General features: G+C 37.8%; 1 protein-coding gene across 2 annotated transcripts in view; it reads right to left on the bottom strand.

Moving 5' to 3' along the window:
• The window catches only part of PDZRN4 (PDZ domain containing ring finger 4), a 355,040-nt gene extending 336,308 nt beyond the window's left edge, over positions 1-18,732 (bottom strand). The window contains exons 1-3 of one of the 2 annotated variants that reach the window (XM_044229258.1): positions 17,900-18,732; positions 15,384-15,470; positions 13,393-13,500 (exon numbers count right to left, since the gene is read on the bottom strand). In XM_044229258.1, coding sequence (XP_044085193.1) covers positions 13,393-13,500; positions 15,384-15,470; positions 17,900-18,550 — 846 coding nt within the window. In that variant the 5' untranslated portion in view covers positions 18,551-18,732. Of the gene's footprint in view, positions 1-13,392; positions 13,501-15,383; positions 15,471-16,529; positions 16,715-17,899 lie in introns of those variants that run through there. The other variant, XM_044229259.1, reaches the window with a different exon arrangement.
• Positions 18,733-20,481: the final 1,749 nt, after the last annotated feature.

Raw genomic sequence — 20,481 nt, 5'->3', positions numbered from 1 at the left:
TTTTTTTTTTTCAGATGATGCCAGCTTTGTACTCTCCCTCTGCCACATTCCTGAAGGGAAGCTCCCACATACACCTGCAGCTCCGGTTCTTATGTTTTGTGACTCGGTTTCTGTGGCTGCCAACTCTTGAATGCCTGGCTCTGGAGGCCAGAGCTGCTTCCATTCATGGGTTGCATGGGACTATAACAATTGGCAAGGCAGTTCTTGGCAGATTACCACTCCCACTTCCAGGGCACTGCACAAACAGCTGATGATTGAAACACTCACACAATCTTTCTGAGAAAGGCTACCCTGTCCTGGAGCTTTGGCCTTAGGAACAGGTTGAGAATTGGCACACATCTAGACCTTGCAGAGGTGCTCTTGGGAAATAGAGGCCAGGGGATGCCATATTTGCACTCTCCACTTGGCTCACGACTCTCATCAGTATCCCCCAGAAAAGAATTTATACACTTACCTGGAGCCCTGATTTTTGCAACTGCCAGCAGAGAACACCTCTAGATCACCTGTTTCAGTGGCCAAGAAGATTTACACTTGTGGTACCACATATATATTTGCATACTAAGAAGCTGCTGCCTGTGGGCTTGGCTTCTATTCAGTCTGAATCTAGGTGTTGAGATCCTTCCCTTTGGGACACTGATGGGTCTTGGCACATACTCAACTACTAAGAGCTGTTAAAAATAAAACAGTCTACTTGGACCATCACAAAGATTCAAGAGACAGCCAAGAGCTAGGGCAAGGTTAAACAGTAAATTTCATCTCCTACACAAAGACAATTCTTCAAGACAGGGAGAGGAGGTTGTTTCAACTAACACATATAAACCAACAAATAGAATCAAGGAAAATGAAACAGAGAATTATGTTCCAAATAAGGAATAAGATAAAATCTCGGGGAGGTTAAAAAAAAAAAAAACAACAGGGAAAAATGTATCTAATTAAGAGTTCAAAGCAATGGTCACAAACATGTTCACCAAACTTGGGAAATGAATGAGCACAAGGAAAATTTCAACAAAGAAAATGTTAAAAAAAAAAAAAAAGTACCGAACAGAAGTCCCAGAGTGGAAGAATACCATTAACTGCATGGAAAAATCCTCAGAGGTGTTCAATAGTAGACTGGATGACTGGATGAAAAAGAAGAAGAAAGGGTCAGTGAAGAGGTGATGGAACTCACCTAATCAGAGTAGCAAAAATAAAAAAAATTAAAAAGTGAAGATAGCTTACTAGGCTTATAGGATAGTATCAAGTGTACCAACATTCATATTATAGGGGTCCCAGAAGGAAAAGAGAGAAAGAAAGGGGCAAATTACATATTTGAAGAAATAATGGCTAGAAACATCCCTAACCTAGAGAGAAAAACAGACTTCTAGACCCAGGAAGTCCAGAGAGACCAAAAGAGACCTACACCAAGACATATTGTAATTACAATGTCAAAAGTTAAAGATAAAGACAGAATCTTGGGGCACCTGGGTGGTTCAGTCAGTTAGTTAAGTGTCCGGCTCTTAACCTCAGCTCAGGTCTTGATCTCAGGGTTGTGAGTTCAAGCCATGTGCTGGGTTCCTCACTGGGCATGGAGCCTACTTTAAAAAAAAAAAAAAAATTACAAAATTTAAAAAGAGACTCTTAAAAGCAGTGACAGAATAAAACAGTTATGTATAAGGAAACCTCCATAAAATGAGAAGATTTTTCAGCAAAAACACTGCAGGCCTGAGGGCAGTGGAACAATATATTTAAAAGTGCTAAGAGAAAAAAACCCTCCAACCAAGAACACATGACCCAGCAAAATTACACTTCAGAATTGAAGGAAAAATTAGTTTTTCAGATAAGCAAAAACGGAAGGAGTTCATCATCACTAAACTGGTCTAACAAATATTAAAGGGACTTCTTTAAGCTGAAAAGAAAGGATGCTAATTAGCAACAAGAAAACATATAAAAATATAAATCTCACTGGTAAAGGTAAATATATATTAAAGGTAGTGGATTAATCACTTATAGCTAGTATAAAGATTAAAAGACAAAAGTAGTAAAAACAGCCATAACTACTACAATTATTTAAGAAATACAGAGATAGCAAGACGAGGAATATGACATTAAAAATATAAAACATGGCGGGAGTGTTAAAATGTAGAGCTTTGCAATGCATTTTTTTTTTAGAAGATTTTATTTATTCATTTGACAAAAAGAGAGAGAGAGCACAAGTAGGCAGAGTGGCAGGCAAAGGGAGAGGGAAAAGCAGGCTCTCCCCTGAGCAGGGAGCCCAATGGAGGGCTCAATCCCGGGACCCTGGGATTATGACCTGAGCTGAAGCAGTCCCTTAACTGACTAAGTCATCCTGGCTTTAAGGCATTTAAGCTTAAGTTATTATCAACTTGAAATAGACTGTTACAAATATAAGTTGTTACATATAAGCTTCATGATAATAACAAAGCAAAAGCTAAAAGAAAATAAATAAAAGATAATAAGCATATCACTAAAGAAAGTCATCAAGCCACAAAAGAAAAAGCAAGAGAGGGAGAAAGGAACAAAAAAACTACAAAAACATCCAGAAAACAATGAACAAAATAGCAATAAATATATACCTATCTATAATTACTTTAAATGTAAATAAATTATCCAATCAAAAGACAAAGAATGGCTGAATGGATTAAAAACAAAACAAGACCTATTGAAATGCTGCCTATAAGAGAGTCACTTCAGATGTAAGGACACACACAGACTGAAAGTGAGGGACTAGAAAAGATATTCATTGCAAATGGAAACCAGACCAAACCCAAACTAAAAAGCTGATGTAGCTATACTCAGACAAAATGGACTTTAAAAGACTGAGATAAAAAGATTGTTACATAATGATAAAGGGGTTAATCCAAACAGAACATATAACACTTATAAATATTTATGCACCCAACAGAGGAGCATCTAAATATTAAGTATATAAAGCAAATATCAACAGACCTAAAAAGAGAAATTGATGGCCATACAATAATAATAGGGAACTATAATACCCAACTAACAGCAATGGATACATCATTCAGACAGTAAATCAATAGGAGAACATTGGCCTAAAATGACATATTAGACAAGACGGACTTAATAGATACATATAGAATATTTCATCCAAGGGCAACCATACAAATTATTCTCAAGTGCACATGAAACATTCTCTAGGATAGATCATGTATTAGACCATAAAACAAGTCTTAAAAAATGAGTAAGACTAAATTCATCAAGCATCTTTCTGACCAAAATTGTATGAAACTATAAATCAATTATAAGAAAAAAAAAACTGGAAAATTCAAAAATACCTAGAGATTAAGTAACTTGCTACTTTACAGCCAGTAGGTCAATGGAGAAATAAAAAAAATACACTGAGATAAATGAAAAAGTAAATAAACACATCAAAACTTATGAAATGCAGCAAAAGCAGTTCTAAGATGGAAGTTCATAGGATAAATGTCTACCTCAAGAAACATGAAAAATCTCAAACAACTTTACATCTCAAAGAACTAGAAAAAGAACAAACAAACACTGAAGTTAGTAGATAGAAGGAAATAAAGATCAGAGCAGAAATAAATGAAATAGGAACCAAAAAGTCAAAAGAGAAGATCGATGAAACCAAGTGCTGATTCTTTGAAAAGATAAACAAAATTGACAAAACTTTAACTAGACTCCCCAAGAAAACAAAGAGGGAGGACTCAAATAAAATCAGAAAAAGGAGACCTTACATAAGACACAAAAAATATACAAAAGATTATGAGACTACCATAAACAATTGTATGCCAACAAACTGGATAACCTAAAAGAAATGGATAAATTCCTAAAAACATAAAATCTTCCAAGACTGAATCATGAAGAAAAGGAAAAATTGAATAAACCAATTACTAGTAAGGAGATTGAATCAGTAATCAAAAGCCTGCCAACAAACAAAAGCCCAGGACCACACAGTTTCACTGGTGAATTCTACCAAACATTCAGATAAGAATATCAATCCTTCTTAAACTCTGCCAAAAAACAGAACACTAGCAAACACTTTCAAATTCATTTTACACCGCCATCATTATCCTGATACCAAAACCAAACAAGAGGACACACACACACACAATTATAGGCCAATATTTCTGATGAAAATAGATGCAAAAAATCCTTAACAAAATATTAGCAAACCGAATACAACAATACATTAAAAGAATCACACACCATGATAAAACAGGATTTATTCTAGGAATGCAAAGATAGTTCAATAGCCACAAATCAACAATGTGATAGACCACATTTATAAAATGAAGGTTAAAGGGGTGCCTGGGTGGCTCAGTGGGTTAAAACCTCTGCCTTCAGCTCGGGTCATGATCCCAGGATCCTGGGACTGAGCCTGGCATCGGGCTCTCTGCTCAGCGGGCAGTCTACTTCTTTCTCTCTCTGCCTGCCTCTCTGCCTACTTGTGATCTCTGTCTGTCAAATAAATAAATAAAATCTTTAATAAAATAAAATAAAATAAAATGAAGGTTAAATATCATGATCATCTCAACAGATGCAGAAAAAGCATTTGATAAAATTCAACATCCATTTATGATAAAAATCCAACAAAGTGGGTACAGAGAAAACATCCCTGAACAAATAAAGGTCATATATGACAACCCACAGTTTATATCACACTCAATGATAAAAAGCTTTTCCTCTAAGCTCAGGAACAAGACAGAATACCCATTTTTGCCACTTTTACTCAACTTTTATTTTAGCATTGGAAGTCCTAGCCAGAGCAATTAGGCAAGACAAAGAATTAAAGTCATCCAAATTAGAAAGAAAGAAATACAACTCTCACTATTTTGCAGATGGCATATTATATACAGAAAACCCTTAAGACACCACCAAAAAACTGTCAGAATTAATGAATGAATGCAGTAAAGTTGCAGGATATTAAATCAATATAGAGAAATCTGTTGCATTTCTATATACTAATAACAAACTGTGAAAAAAAGAAATTAAGCAAATAATCCCACTTATAATTAAATCAAAAAGAATAAAATATCTAGGAATAAACTTAGCCAAGGAAGCAGAAGACCCATCCACTGAAAACTACAAAACATTAATAAAAAAATTGAAGATACAAATAAATCAAAGATATTCTGTGTCCAAGAATAGAAGAATATTGTTAAAATGTCCACACTACACAAGGCAATCTGCAGAGTCAATGCAATCTTTATCAAAATTCCAATGCCTTTTTTCACAGAAATACAAAAATTACTCCTAAAATTTGTATGGAAAGACAAAAGACCCTGAACAGCCAAAGCAACATTGAAAAGAGGAACAAAGCTGACAGCATCACACTCCCTGATTTCAAAATATATTACAAAGCTATAGTAATCAAAACAGTGTAGTACGGATATAAGAATAGACAAATAGGTCAATGGATCAGAAGAGAGAGCCCAGAAATGCATATATAAGCAATTAAGAGAAATGGTCCAAGAATATTTAGTGGGGATAAAAAGACTCTTCAATAAATGGTGTTGGGAAAACTGGACAGTCACATGCAAAAGAATGAAACCGGACCACTTTTTAAATACCAAACACAAAAGTTAACTGAGAGTGGATTAAAAGCTTGAACGTAAAACCTGAAATCATAATACTCCTAGAAGAAAACACAGTAATTTCCATGAGTTTGATCTTGACAATAATTTTTTGGATTTGATAGCAAAAGCAATGGCAACAAAAGCAAAAATAAACAAGTGGAACTACAACAAACCAACAAGACTCTCTGCACAACAGAGGAAACCATCAACAAAATGAAAAGGCAACCTATGGAATGGGAGAAAATATTGGCAAATCATGTATCTGTATGGGGTTAATATCCAAAACATATAAAGAACTCATACAACTCAATAACAACAACAAATAAACAACTAGGTTAAAAATGCAGAGGAGATCAGAATAGTCCTTTTCGATTTTCCAAAGATGACATACAAATGACCATCAGGTACATGAAAAGATGCTCAAAATCACTAATCATCACGGAAATGCATATCCAAACTACAATGAGATCTCAACTCTCATCTGCTAGAATGGCTATTACCAAAAAGATAAGAGATAACACAGGTTGCTGAGATTGTGGAGAAAGGGGAACCCTTGTGCACTGCTGGTGGGAATGTAAATTGGTGCTACAGGTACTATGGAAAACTGTATGGGGGTTCCTCAAAAAATTAAAAATAGAACTACTATATGACCCAGGAATTCCATTTCTGGGTATTTATCTGAAGAAAACAAAAATACTAAACTCAAAACATATATGCAGGGGCTCAGTGGGTTAAAGCCTCTGCCTTCGGCTCAGGTCATGATCCCAGAGTCCGATCGAGCCCCACATGGGGCTCTCTGCTCAGCAGGGAGCCTGCTTCCTCCTCTCTCTCTCTGCCCGCATCTCTGCCTACTTGTGATCTATGTCTGTCAAATAAATAAATAAAATCTTTAAAAATATATGCATATATGCAATCTTCATTGCAGCATTATTTACAATAGCTAAGATATAAAAAGAACCTGTCTCCATCAATGGATGAATGGATAAAGAAACTGTAATACTCCTGTATATAATACATAGACACACACATACTGGGATATCATTCAGCCATGAAAAAAATGAAATCTTGCCATTTTCAACAACATGGATGGACCCTGAGGACACTGTGCTAAGTGAAATGAGTAAGACAGAGCAAGACATATACTGTATAATTCTCAAAAACAAGTTCATAGATACAGAGAACAGTTTGGTGGTGGCCAGAGATTGGATGAAATGGTTGAAGGGAGGAGTCAAAAGGTACAAACTTCTAGTTATAAAATAAATAAGTCATAGGGATGTAAAAAACTGCATGGTAACTATAGTTAAAAATAGTGTATTGCATATTTGAAAGCTGCTAAGAGACCAGACCTCAAAAGTTCTCATAAGATAAAAAAAATTCTGTAGCCATATATGGTGACGATATCAAGTAGATTTACTGTAGTGGTCGTTTTGCAATATACACAAATATTGAATGTTGTACAACTGAAACTAATAAAACATTTTATGGATGTGAAATACTTTAATTAAAAAAATAATGTTATAGGTGCTCTGATGAGGTTTTCTGTAGTACAGAATGAGGAAAATGGGAACCACTGCCAGACCTTCTGACAGGGACCCCATGTGCAGTGCGCAAACTGCAGTCATGTGGGGTGGTCCTGTGTCCTCACTCAGAAGCTTAGCACTCAAAAGAAAAAAAAAAAAATCAAACTCAAGTTCGTACCTTATAAATTTAAAATAGATAAAATAATGCTTAACCCATTAAAGCCAACAAACAAAGCTTAATAGCACAAAGACATTTCCAGCCTTTTCCTGGTAAGTTAAAATAAAATGATACTTATTAATAATGGAAATTCAGTAGAATGGCAAAACGCTATGATCATCTAGATTGAAGATCTGAGGGGCTATTTTTACTCTCATAGTTACAGGAAAGAAACTGAGAAGACTAAAGTTTGAAACATCTTTGCAAGATAACCTAGAATCAGTTCAAGGCCAAGACCCCAATTCAAAGCCCACACCTCTTCCTGAAACCACAATGCTGATTTACATTCAGATTCTATTACTTTACTAACCTGACATCATGATTTCTTAAAATGAATTGAACTACTCCAGGGAGAGCAGGAAAACTAGGATAAAACCACAGTGTCATTCCACCAAGATATGGTGGTGACGTCCATTTAAGTTTGTAACAACTGAAGGAACAGCTTCCCATGAAAGACTGCTTTGCCTTGTACAGGCAGAAAATGGGACCTGTATGCCACAAGATACTTGTAGGCAGAGAATGGTTCTTACTGCTCTTTCTTTGCATAACACAGAGATGCTGCCTGGCACATATTAGGCAATTAATATATATTTGGTGAATGATTAAATCATAAGTGCATAGTTAGGAAGTTTTCCCCACGGGCTTTCTTGCATCCGCGTGTCCTTATAAATATGTGAAAATATAGGAGTTCAAACTTCCTACATTTACCCATCTAAATGCTGGTATCTATAGACATGGGAATGACTAAAATTTGAGGAGAGTGACTTAAATTCTCCAAGAAAGAAAAACAGCCCTGCCCCCATTGTCTCCGGGTTCTGGAGAACAAAGTATTTGTGTAAGCTGAGAAATGCATCAGGCTTATGATGGTGGGTTCTAAGAATTTGCCTTGTGTCAGGCACTTTCTGTACACAGTAAACATAAATGGCCTAGAAACTGAGGTACAACCAGCTTGCTCAAGGTCACACATATTTCAAGAGACAGGACAGGAATTCCAGCCAGATTTCCTTGATTCCAGGACTCATGCTCTTTTACTTTTGCTCATATACTTTGCTCATGCTCATATACTTTTAAAGATACGTTAAAATATACAATTATATATCGGTAACTATATCCTATTAAAACTGCAGTCGGTTTATGCAGCATTTAGTCATGATGACAAATTGCCTTACTAGCACTAACATGACTGCTTTACAATTACAATTTGTTACTTACACTGACATAACTGCTTTCAGTTCTTTCCTAATTCTTTCAGATAATCTATCAATGTTATTGATTTATAACACTTTAAAAATGCGGGATGATAATAATCCGTTATTGAAGAGTTCAGCGACGTCTTCAAATTAAACAGCAATTTGTCAAAATCCTATTTGCCCACCAGATTTACAAGTGACTTACAAAACTTGCAAATGCTTCCTAAGCGTACACAAATTAGCACGGCTGCTTTATGAGACAGTAAGGTACACCGTGCCTCAAGCACACGCAGGGGTAGCATACTGTAGATCCGATTCAACAGCATTCCTAAATGTTTAGCTATGATCTGCATTTATATTTCCTGTGTTAACACCTATAAATGAACTGTGCAGAGACGTAGGCAAATAAACATGATAACCATCAAAGATTTTTACTTTAGCCGCATGGTGATGAAGAACGCTAAAGATACACCACTCCAGAACTAATAGCTCATGTGGCTGGCAGGTGGGAATAGTTAAGTTCTTGTTGAGACATTGCATTTGTAAAGTTCCTTCGGCCTGGACTACAGTCAGCACTTTGCAGAAAGTTCTACACTGACATTGTCCGATGTGGGAACTGTTTCTAAAGTAAGTGAAAATGTCCTGTATATTGCACATCAGTATGAATTTCAGACTAAATAAATAGAAGACTTTAATATATAAACTACAGAAAGCTGCTCTCTGCTCCAAACTGTTCTTCCCACAGACTTCACAGACCTCCACCCCTACTCCCTGGTCTCCAGAAGCTAGGAGAAGGGTGGACTTTCCTGTCTCCCAACCCTGGCTAGGATCTGGGGGGAAGGGTGGGGAGGAGAGTGGGAACAAAGAGCCAGATATGACTCCCCACCCTTCTATTCACTTTCCCACTCTGGGGTTAAGGTTGTACTGCTTGCTATCAGCATCACAGGAATAAAACAGAGGAATAACTGCAGGCAGCAGCAGTGAACTTTGATTCTCAACTCCCACATACCCCATGGGCATCTCAGCAGGATGATAATCACAGTAATGCTATGGTCCTCTTCCAGAATGGAGCGCAAGCCTCTGATAGTATCGAAACTCTTCTGTGGTTCCTGTGAATCTTGAAAGGATGTAAAACAGCATGCAAAAGATGCTTTTATTTGGATGTATACACTGGTGAATTCCTGGTCTGTGTGAACTTTTGCCATGTTTCAAAATGCCTTTAATAATGCCTTCTGCCTTTTTGGTCTCCAGGGATACTCTGAACACCTAATACTGTAACTCCAATAACACAATGGATTTCTTTTCTGAATATACACCAAAAATATTTTAACAAATATGGATGTGTAAACATCTACAAACTACTAAACATAATTTTGCTCAAGTGGACTGACTCTGAAAATTAATTTTCTTTGTATTATGTGAAAACTAGGACATGGATTTACACTACAATTGTGATTTTTTTTTTCTTTTATGATTCTTGAATTTGATCAGCTTCAGTGGATTGCAGACTATTTTAAAAATAATACTTTTAGGGGCGCCTGGGTGGCTCAGTTGGTTAAGCCTCTGCCTTTGGCTCAGGTCATGATCTCAGGGTCCTGGGATCAAGTCCCGCATCGGGCTCTCTGCTCGGCAAGGGGCTTGCTTCCTCCTCTCTCTCTCTCTCCTCTGCCTGCTTGTGATCTCTGCCAAATAAATAAATAAAATCTTTTTAAAAAAAATAAATAAAAATAATACTTTTAGAGTTGTTGGGTTTTATTAAACTTTGGTAAATAAATCTATTTTTTATTAGAATTCATAATATCTCTTAAATTATCTACAGAACCAGACCTTTAATATATCTACTTTCTCCACCAAATGAATGATTTAAGAAAATCTTGTTACTTTGTAAAAACAATTCATAAAACTGGCATAATGTGTGCTTTTAGCAATTCACTAGACAAAACATTTTTAGTACATCTTGACCATAAGTGGGGAAAAAAAAAAAAAGAATTGTCTAACAGTTTCTCTTGTTTATTCCAGTCACATATCACAGAACTCATAGCATTTAGTAATGTGTCAATGGCACTTAGCTCATATGGATAATTTCATAATATATGAACTACTGTGTACTTTGTACTGCTAACAAATATATTCGTTGCACAAGGTATAAACCAGCATAGCCATTGCAAATTCAAAAACTGAAAAAAAAAATCTCATTAAATTAGTTCAATAAAGAAATCACTGAGCACAAAAAATGGAAACTAAATTACTCTATTTTAAAAATCTATTTTGTTTCTACACATTTCAAATTAATCATATTTTTAGTAATATTTCTTAGTAATAGTAATAGGAGTAGTAATAGGAAATTAATATGTAATATATAAACCAATAAATAGTAATAGGAAACTAATATGATTTCATATTACTAATATGAAATAAACGAATATGAAATAAAACGAATATGAAATAAAACTAATATGAAATAAAACTAATATGAAATAAAACTAATATGAAATCATATTAGTTTCCTATTACTAAAAAATGTGTAAAGTTGACTGTTACTGTAATGGCAGATGAACTAAAATAACTGACAGGAATCAAGTATTTCTAAACTAATTGTTAAACATAGGATCTTTTACACATATGTACGCACAAGAACAAGCAACGTACTTGTATGTGTGTGTGTATATATATGGTCCCACAAATATTCACTTTAAAAGCTGATGGCATCACTGAAGAACTGAATATGAGAGACTTCTAATAATATTCCTTTTTAAATATCTCATGCTATTTAACAGACAGCATTCCAAAAATATTTATATCCATCTAATTCATTTTCTACTGCAAATGTGTTCACATGAATCCATTAGAGAAGTATAATAAAAATATGCCTATTACAAAGCACCCTAGCATAAAAGATACACTGATAAATTTGTATCATTGAGGCAAATTTCAAGCTCATCATTAACTGATAATATATGCACACCAAGGTAAAATAATAATAATACTACAGCTAATTATAAATTATAATTTAGTTTTACATGGTCAGTCTTCACTTTCTAAATGATTTAAATAAGATTATTTTGACATGTATTAGTAACAGTATTAGCTAGCTGTCTAGATACGTTTGATTTATCAACCATAGTTTTTGTCAAATTATCTCTTCACATTAAAAAAATGCATTTTTAATAAAGTGCTATATCACAATATAAAAAACAAATTCTTCTTCTTCCTCTTTAATACAACAGTAATGAAGCATACACAACATTGTTGCCTAGCTAGGATAAACAGTTTTTTAAATCCCCATTACATGTTTCTGTGTGTGTATATGTGTGTGTGTTGACCGAATATATGTATTGGATTCCGTCTGCCTTTCTAAGAGTATCAAATGTAGGCATTCATTTTCCATTCAACTGGAAAGATCAAAATGCTTTAGAAGGCAGAGAGTAATGAGGATAATTTTTTGTTGTTTAAATTATGTGGCCCTTTAAATCATATTGCACAAACACAAGTAGAAATAGAAAATTTCTGACTATACAAACTGCAGCATGTAAATATTTCCACTGGGCAAATTGTCAAGACAAACTGGATAGCATCAGTGAAAGTAGGTCTGTACTTTCTTGGCTACACAACTAGAAGGAGAAAATCTTAATACAAGAGACCTCTTCAGATAAAACCCAGTTTCTCAGCCAAAGGTCACCTTCTCTCCCTTCCCCAAAGTCTGTAGTCAGCTAATTTCTTGATGGTAAGAGCTTTTTTTCTGAAACAAAAACACTATTGGCTCCTCTGCATCCTTTACTCTTATCCAAGGTCAAATTATTCAAAACTCAACTCTTTTATTTTTTTTTAAAGATTTTATTTGTCAGAGAGAGACAGAGAGAGCACAAGCAGGGGAGTGTCAGGCAGAGGCAGAAGCAGGCTCCTTGCTGAGCAAGGAGTCCAATGAGGGACTTGATCCCAAGGACCCAGGGATCATGACCTGAGCTGAAGGCAGACGCTTAACTGTTTGAGCCACCTGTGTTTCAAAATTCAACTTTTTTTAATGCACAGAAAATGAATGAATATCTAAAATTTTACTCCAAGCTTAATAGGAAAAAACAATCTCCATCCAGCTATTTTATGTAGATAATCAGAAAGATGGCACTAGTTATTATATAATCTAGAATAAACAGAGTATTTCCAAGAACGGAGTATAAGAAACCTTCCAAACTCCTACTTACACTTTTACTAATACACTGGAAATAATTCCACTGTTAAAAGTAATCTAATCATTTTCAGTAACACCAAATAATACTATTTCAACCAGTTAAAATTTCAAAAGCACTTTGGTGGTAAATGGCAGTGACCTAAAATTCCATGATGACAGCCCAAATTTTACTAATTTACATATATTTACTTTGTCAACTCCCTTAACAACATAGCTACAATGCACAATACAGAAAATGATGAGTTCCCACAATAGGAAAAAATTCCTCAAGAAAAAATACATGAACATGAAAAGCATATTAAACTAAGAAATGGTAAACTAAGAAAACCATATTAAATGAAGAAATTCCAAACTCTCCATGTAATATACTAATCCACAAGTTCAAAGATAGTAATATTTCCTCATCAAATGTTCTTTAGCAGAGATTTATCATCTTTTGAAATGTAATACAAAATTAATCCCTTAGTAATAACACAACTATATTCATAGTGTATGGGGAGAGTAATTTATAATACATTTGGAAACTTCAGGTGATGTATTCTTTTATCTTAAGATCTAGTAATTGATATAGATTGGATGTATACTCTAGACAGATATAGTATACTCTGGTTAGATACATACTCTAATAAGTGCCACATCAAGGTAAACCAGTAAGTTTGGAAATTTAAAATGTCCAAATATTTCTTCCATGGCTCATATTGGTGTGATATTATAGTCTTACCTCAATGATTTTGTCCTGAATCTCCAAGCCATCTGCTCTGTCGGCAGGTCCATTTTCCAAAATTTTTGAAACATAAATTCCTTCTGCTGATGTTTCTTCCTTATTATTCTATCAAAAATAAAACATTAGCAAAAACAAACAAAAAAAACATTAACAAAAACAAAACCATTAGCAATAAGAAAATGTAGACAAAATTTCAGTTGGATAAAGGACATTTAATAAATGTAACATTGCCAATCCTCCCTAAACATGCAACTCTCTCTCTCTCTTAGCTGGGGATTTGGCCCTGAATTTTAACTTACTTAATACCAAATGGTCATTAATCAAGATGGCAGCTTTAATGAATGAGTCCAGCATCTCTGACAAGATTATCCATTTGCTTCACGTTGAGTATACATTAAAAAATTACGAGAAAAGGGTATGTACAAGGTGATATTGACGGTCTTCAAAGTATTATTAAATAGCTTACTTCTCAAGAGATGTAGCAATTAAAAAGGGTTACAAGGAAACAAAAAGCATATCCAGCCTCACTATATATTGTGGCCATAGTTTTGACAATATAATTTAGCCTCTGGAAATAAAGTTCTGACTATATTCACAGGGAGACTAGGAGCTTACTCAAGTGTAAAATCCCAAAAGATCAACACTAACTGCAAGAGAACCCTTTCAAAGCTAATCGTTACACATTTCCAGGTGCAATGAGCCTAATGATTAGTTAAAGCTCAACCATATAACCGATATAATATAAATAGGACACTTCGGCCAGTCACAGGAAAACAATTATATTGCAAAACCTATCTAGGTAAAATGCCCAACATACCATAATAATAATTTTAAATGTCATTTTACTTCATGGCAGTTTAAATAAAATTATTTCCCCTTAATTAGCCTTCCTTAACATGAATTTGAAGAGTCTCTTAAAAATGTCCAGTGTCATCTAAATGTCAAACACCTAAGTGGCATTTTATAAAAACATTCCTTAAAGGAAAAAAACAAAACAAAAAAGATATGATGAAAAGAATTCTATCTTTTCATTATAAATGGGGACGGTTCTAAAAACAGAAGCACAGTAGTCATTAGTTGCTAGGTTTTCAAAATACTAAACAGTAGAGGGAAAATATGTCATTGCCATCCTGACCTAAACATAGCATATGGCCAACAACTCTAACCCAGTATCCTTGGGCCACATCTGCAAAGCAGGATGCGAGAATTTCATGGCAGTTTATTAAGAAAATTAAAGAACATGATTTTTTTTTAAAAACTTTACCACCTTTTTCTAGTTATGGTGAAAATTAAGTTGATGTAGTATTTGAAGGATATAAAAGAACTTTGTGACTACAGTGTCTGGTTTAAGTTTATAACTCATGTATTTTGAAAACAACTGGCAGCAATGTAGAAAATAATATTCATTCAACTAAATAAAAGTTGGATTGGAGAGCCAACAGTATTTCAAATCAACTATCTTCCTTTAACATGGCATTTCTTATACAACTGTGAAAACAATGATCCCTTATTTCAATTTATTTTAACTTTTCATGCCATCAATCAACATGCATTATAAACTGCCTGGTCTGTGTTAGTTTCTGAAAACTGACAAGTTGACTTAGTAAGTAGAAGGTATAATCAGGCAATCCAGTTACCTAATATTATCAAGTAGGAATCGCCTATACACATTATCGTGAAATAGGTTTAAGAAGTTTACCAATGGGGCTATCCAATGTAAATAAAATATGAAACATACTCTCTTTTTTCCCTAAAGTAGCAAAGGGTAGTCTAGTTCATTAGTTGTTGTTTTTTTTTTGTTTGTTTCATTTTGTCAGAAAAATGGAGTTATATACTGGAACATTTGCATTAAGAAATCGGATATTTTATCATAACCATGATTTTAAAGATTAAATCACTTGCTACCCTCATTCAAAATCTACAAATGAAAGTGGTTTTCTATTATTTTATAAGCAAAGAGTGAATTAGGCATGAATAAGAAAGATTACCTGATTTGGTCGGCCTCCTATAATATTGAATCCCAATGTGTCATTTTCTCTTTCTAACACAATGGTGAATGGCTTATGTTCTCCATCCTAGAAGAAAAGGGATAAAATAACTAGGTAAGAAAGAAAAGGGCAGGAAAAGAAAAGGAAAAAAAGAAAAGAAAAAAGCTTTTTAAAAAAGCTTTTTTAAAAATAAAAAAAAGCTTTTTAAAAAATAAACTGTCAATAAATTAACATTAGAAAAGAAGAAAACCTTAAAATTAAGGATGGTTGAATTTGGGAGATTCAACCATTAATTTCTTCCTAAATTTATTTTTTAAAAAAGTGCTTGTGAGAAAAATTATTTTCAAAAATGTCTAAAGGTTTTATATTCTCACACAACTCTATCTTTTATCCTAATACAGCACCTAATTCTGGCTTCACTGTAATTTAAAACAAATTTCGGGAAACCCTACAGATACCTTTGCTTTTTTTTTTTTTATACAATAGAGTAAAATAAAAAAAATTCAGAATTATTTTATGTAAAAATTTCACTTCAGAAAGTCTTGAGGGATTGAAGTAACCGTGAGTTATTGATAAAATTCTTTCCACTGTAATATTTGGGTTGTTATTGTAATGCAGGATCTAAATTACAGTAATCCTAATTTTCAAAAGTATTCTTATTTTGGTTTTGTATTATTCCCACAGCATTTTACAAAGAAAGGATTTGTGTTAAGTAAAACTGTATTATCTGGCCAGATAATAGCAAAACAATTAGGAATTATATCTATAACCTGTTTACTAATGAAGACCAATTTAAATACAAAATGAAATCCTGCCAGACTAGGTAAGGTTTATTCATTCAAGGTTTATTCTAGGTAAGGCTATGGGTATTATTAACTGTCCTAGGAAACTACATTTGGCAATTCATGGTAAAATTCCATAAGCACCACCACCACCTCTTCCCAGGAGCTTTTCTCAAGCAGTGTATGCAGCAGCCCCTACTGGTAGTGGGAAAACATTTCTGAGGCGCACGGAGAAGCCTTCTGACAATCTACAAAACATGGGCAGTTGTTCCTCACTTCTCAGAATCATAGCTTGACTTGTTGCATGGACTTCCCTCATATAATTCCAGTTGCTGCTCCTTTCCATCAATCATGGCTTCCCTACCTTGAAACGTGACCTGGTAACGCAGAGCGCATTTCTGCGCTTCTCTCCGGGTCCTCCCATTTTGTAAATCTACCTGGCTCTAAACAGGATTCAGAGAGAATCGGGGACAGCCTCCAGCCTTTTAATAAGCATTGTGCCTCCCATTAACAAAGTAGAAACATTTTAGCCCCTCACAGTTAAGTTCTCTCTCTCTCTCTCTCTCTCTCTCTCTTTTTTTTTTTTTTTTTTTTTTTTTTTTTTAAGGTTCAAGGACAGAAGCTTCCAAACTGGATGCCTGGGTTGGAGGCAGGGCAAAGCAGTCCCAAACGGGAATCATCGTGTGTTGCTCCTCCCCAGGACGCCGAAGAATGAAAACAGCTCCTTGAATGGAGTGCAAGTTCTGCTAAATCCCTGCTCACCATGGCAGCGACCAACAATGTCAAACACTGCGCACAAGTCCTCCAGAAGAGAAGTAACAGCTTTATAAACAAGCCTCTTCACAGGGGGTGCTGCAAAGAGGCTTGTTTATTCAGTCTGAAATCGGGCAGTCCACCAGCACAGTTCAGGGCCAGCAGCTTCGACAAAGAAGGGAAACAGCCGCTGCCCAGGGGCTCACAGGGCTAGTCTGACCGCAGATGGGATGGATGGGGCTGCTCTCGGATTTGGTTCCCCAAACCACCCCTCCAACACCACACACACACACACACACACCACCAATGAAGAGATCCCGAGGAGGCAGCTAAGGATTCTTTAGGGAAGGTTAAGGTAACGAAATCTCTGCAGGTCTAAGAAATCCCATCTGCTAATCTCTCCCTGGTTTTCCTGGTTTCTCACATCCCTGATAGTCTCTGCACGGAGTAGAAGGTGGCCAATATGGGTAGTTGGGCAGGAAAACTAAGAGCTAAAGGTGTGTGACTGGGGAGGCGGCAGGGATGCTGGGGCAGGGGCAGAGGGGAGGCAGGGTCGGGGAAGTCCTCACTTCCTGGCTTTCCTTTTCTGATTGGCTTTAGGCACAGGCCAAAGGCACCCCCCCCAAAAAATACACACACACACACACACACACACACACACACACACGGTAGGGTAGGGCAGGAGAGTTAAAAATGGGGAGCAAGGTCGGGGTGGGAAAATGAGTTTTCCTCATTCTTCTTTCTCCATTGAAAAGTTGGAATTGAATTTAATTCGTTCCGATATTAATGTAAGTGGAAATTTGCAACACTAATGCAGCGAAAAGTACCAACAGTGTATGTCGTTTTGGTCAAGGCGGGTGGACGCCTCCCACCCCATAGTGAGGAAGGGTGTCACCTCTGAAGGAATCCCGAAGTACCAGAAGGAAGCGGTCCTCTCTCCACCCCTGTCGTTCCCCAAGTGCCCGATCCCTCTGCGCTTACCCGGCCGTGGCCGCCGCCCAGGTCTCTGGCGAAGTTGCGGACGTGAGCCATGTACTGGGAGAACTTCTCCTGGTACCTGCGGGCCGTGAGCTGCGCCTCGTCCCGCAGCGCCCAGAGCTGCGCCCGCAGCGCCTTCTCGCGCCGACTCCAGGCGAGGACTAGCTGCTGCGGCCCCCGCCCGCTCCCGCCGCGGACGCCCGGCGGCCCCCCGCGCTCGCCCCCGCCCCAGCCGGGCCCCGGCGCCGTTCCGCAGCCCCCCCGCGCGGGGACGTCCACGCCGCGGCGGCCGCCGGGCTCCGAGACGCAGTCCGGCCGGCGGCGGCGGGCAGGGCGGAAGGCGCAGCGCTCGACGTGCGCCGCCAGCTCGTGGAGCCGGACCGAGCGGCCGCAGCCGCGGGCGCGGTAGTCGCACTGGATGCGCAGCTTCTGAATGAGGCCGCGCAGAGGCAGCACCCGGCACAGCTTGCCCGGCGCCAGGGGCTGGCACTGCAGCGGGCACCGGCGCCGCCGCGCCACCCAGGGCAGCAGGCAGCTGGCGCAGAAGACGTGCCCGCACGGCGTGCACAGGGGCTCCTCCAGCACCTGGCCGCACAGCTTGCACTTGAAATCCGGGTCCACCGCTTCGGCGAAACGCTCCAGGGCAAAGCCCATAGTCTGGAGGGGGAGAAGGGGGAGCGAATCCGAGTCCGCTTTCTCCAAGCCCCCTGCCTTCCCCGGGCTACCCCTGGGACGGCTTTCCTGCGGCAGTGGTTGTGGCTGTCGGAGGGAAGGAGAAAGGTGGGGGGTGGAAAGCCCAGAGTTTGGCTTGAAGTTTTCAGGCTCTCGCTGGGTCCCCTGACTCCGCCGTATTGACGCTAATAGACGCCACCTCAAGTGACCCCCCCCACACACACACACACGCTCACCCCCACCCCCGCCTCATTCGTGGCTCTGCCATTTATATTCTTTCAGATTGTGCCCGCGGAGAGCCGAGACCAGCTTGCCATGGCCCAGGCTTCAGGCAGAGCTGATAATGGGCACAGCGCAGATGTTGAGAAACAACTTTTAATTCCACCAGAATGTAAGCTCAAGGAGAGCAAGATTTTTGTCCGCTGAATTCTCATCGCCCCGCATCCAGTGGATCCTCAATAAATGTGTTTGAAATACATGCACTTCCGTTCTCTCAAATCAGCTAACCACAAAAACACCAGCTAAGTGGCTGCGACCTTAGAAAATCACTGAGGCATCTACAGAGCCAGGCTTCCCAATCGCGATCAAGAAATCAGGTGAGTGTAGCCAGGCGGGATGATGACTGACAGCGAAGATGGGGAAAAGGCCAGGTGCTCGCCCTAGGACACCTCCCTCTTAGAACTTGAACCGCCCTTCAAGGTTTCCTACCAGGTGAGGACGCCAGGATTCTGTTACGGGGCAATCGGACGCCAGGTTCAGTCACCACACCATCCATCTTCTAATTCCACAGGTATTTTGCCACTGGGAATGGGAATGTGATCATTTGGCCACCTGGAAAGCAGAATTAAAGGAAAAAAGATCATGAACGAAAGGAGCAAAATAAGAGTATCTTATTTACCGTGAATATACAGTTTAGATCAAAACTACCCCCTTCTTCCATTTGACTCCTAAAGGTATGCAGCATGCCAGACCCTCCAGAAAGCATGCACTAAGGGGTTCCTCCAAGCCCTCCTTCCTCAGCTTCCTTCACAATCTTCAGAAACTTAGGGATGCAAAGAAGCTCTATCACCTGGATGCCCACCACTTACTACCATTATCCTGAAGCTACTTCCATATGGTTAAGCTGGGCTTCTTAAATTAATCATTAATGACTCATTGCTGCCAGCTGAGCTTTGTTTCCAGAAAGCTGTGTACTTCTGTATAGCACCAAAGGTATCAGTTAAAAAGCATGAAAAAGGCTCCAGATTTTGTCCTTTATATCCCTGGTACTAATTGAAGAATTAGCAAAGGCTAATAATAGAGGCTACTAAGAACCTTCTGAGTCTTCTTTCTAGTTGAAAGATGAGGTTTTTATTAGAGCAGTTCAATAATGAGTGAGGATCCTGGAGTGGCTTGCCATATATTTAATATGCTTTTAAATTTGCTTAAAAATAAGATGCCAGGGGCACCTGGGTGGCACCTGGTTGAGACTCTGCTTTCAGCTCAGGTCATGATCTCAGGGTTCTGAGATCCAGCCCTGCGTGGGCCTGTCTGCTCAGCAGGGAGACTGCTTCCCCCTCTCTCTCTACCTGCTGCTCTGCCTACTTGTGATCTCTCTGCCAAATAAATAAATAAAATATTTTTAAAAATAAGATGCCATGTTTCATATTTTATACATGCTGATATGTAATAAAGTAACATTTACCATAATGCTCCAAATTTCCTCCTACCCTTTGGCCTATCTTTTGCCAGGTAAATTCCTGAATAATTAAGGAATCATTTAATGTTAGCAGTGTGAACATATTCTTGTGAATTACATAGACCAGGTGAAGCAGACTGTTATAGAACTGTTCAAATAATCCTGGACAGCATCTATCTACCTTCTTTTAGTTATTGAAAAAGCTATAACTTATAGCTAGGACTTGACATTTATT

The sequence above is a fragment of the Neovison vison genome, chromosome 12, assembly GCF_020171115.1.
Source record: "Neovison vison isolate M4711 chromosome 12, ASM_NN_V1, whole genome shotgun sequence".
Classification (NCBI taxonomy): domain Eukaryota; kingdom Metazoa; phylum Chordata; class Mammalia; order Carnivora; family Mustelidae; genus Neogale; species Neogale vison.
Note: the sequence above shows the minus strand (reverse complement) of the source record. Positions and strands in the feature narration are given on the sequence as shown.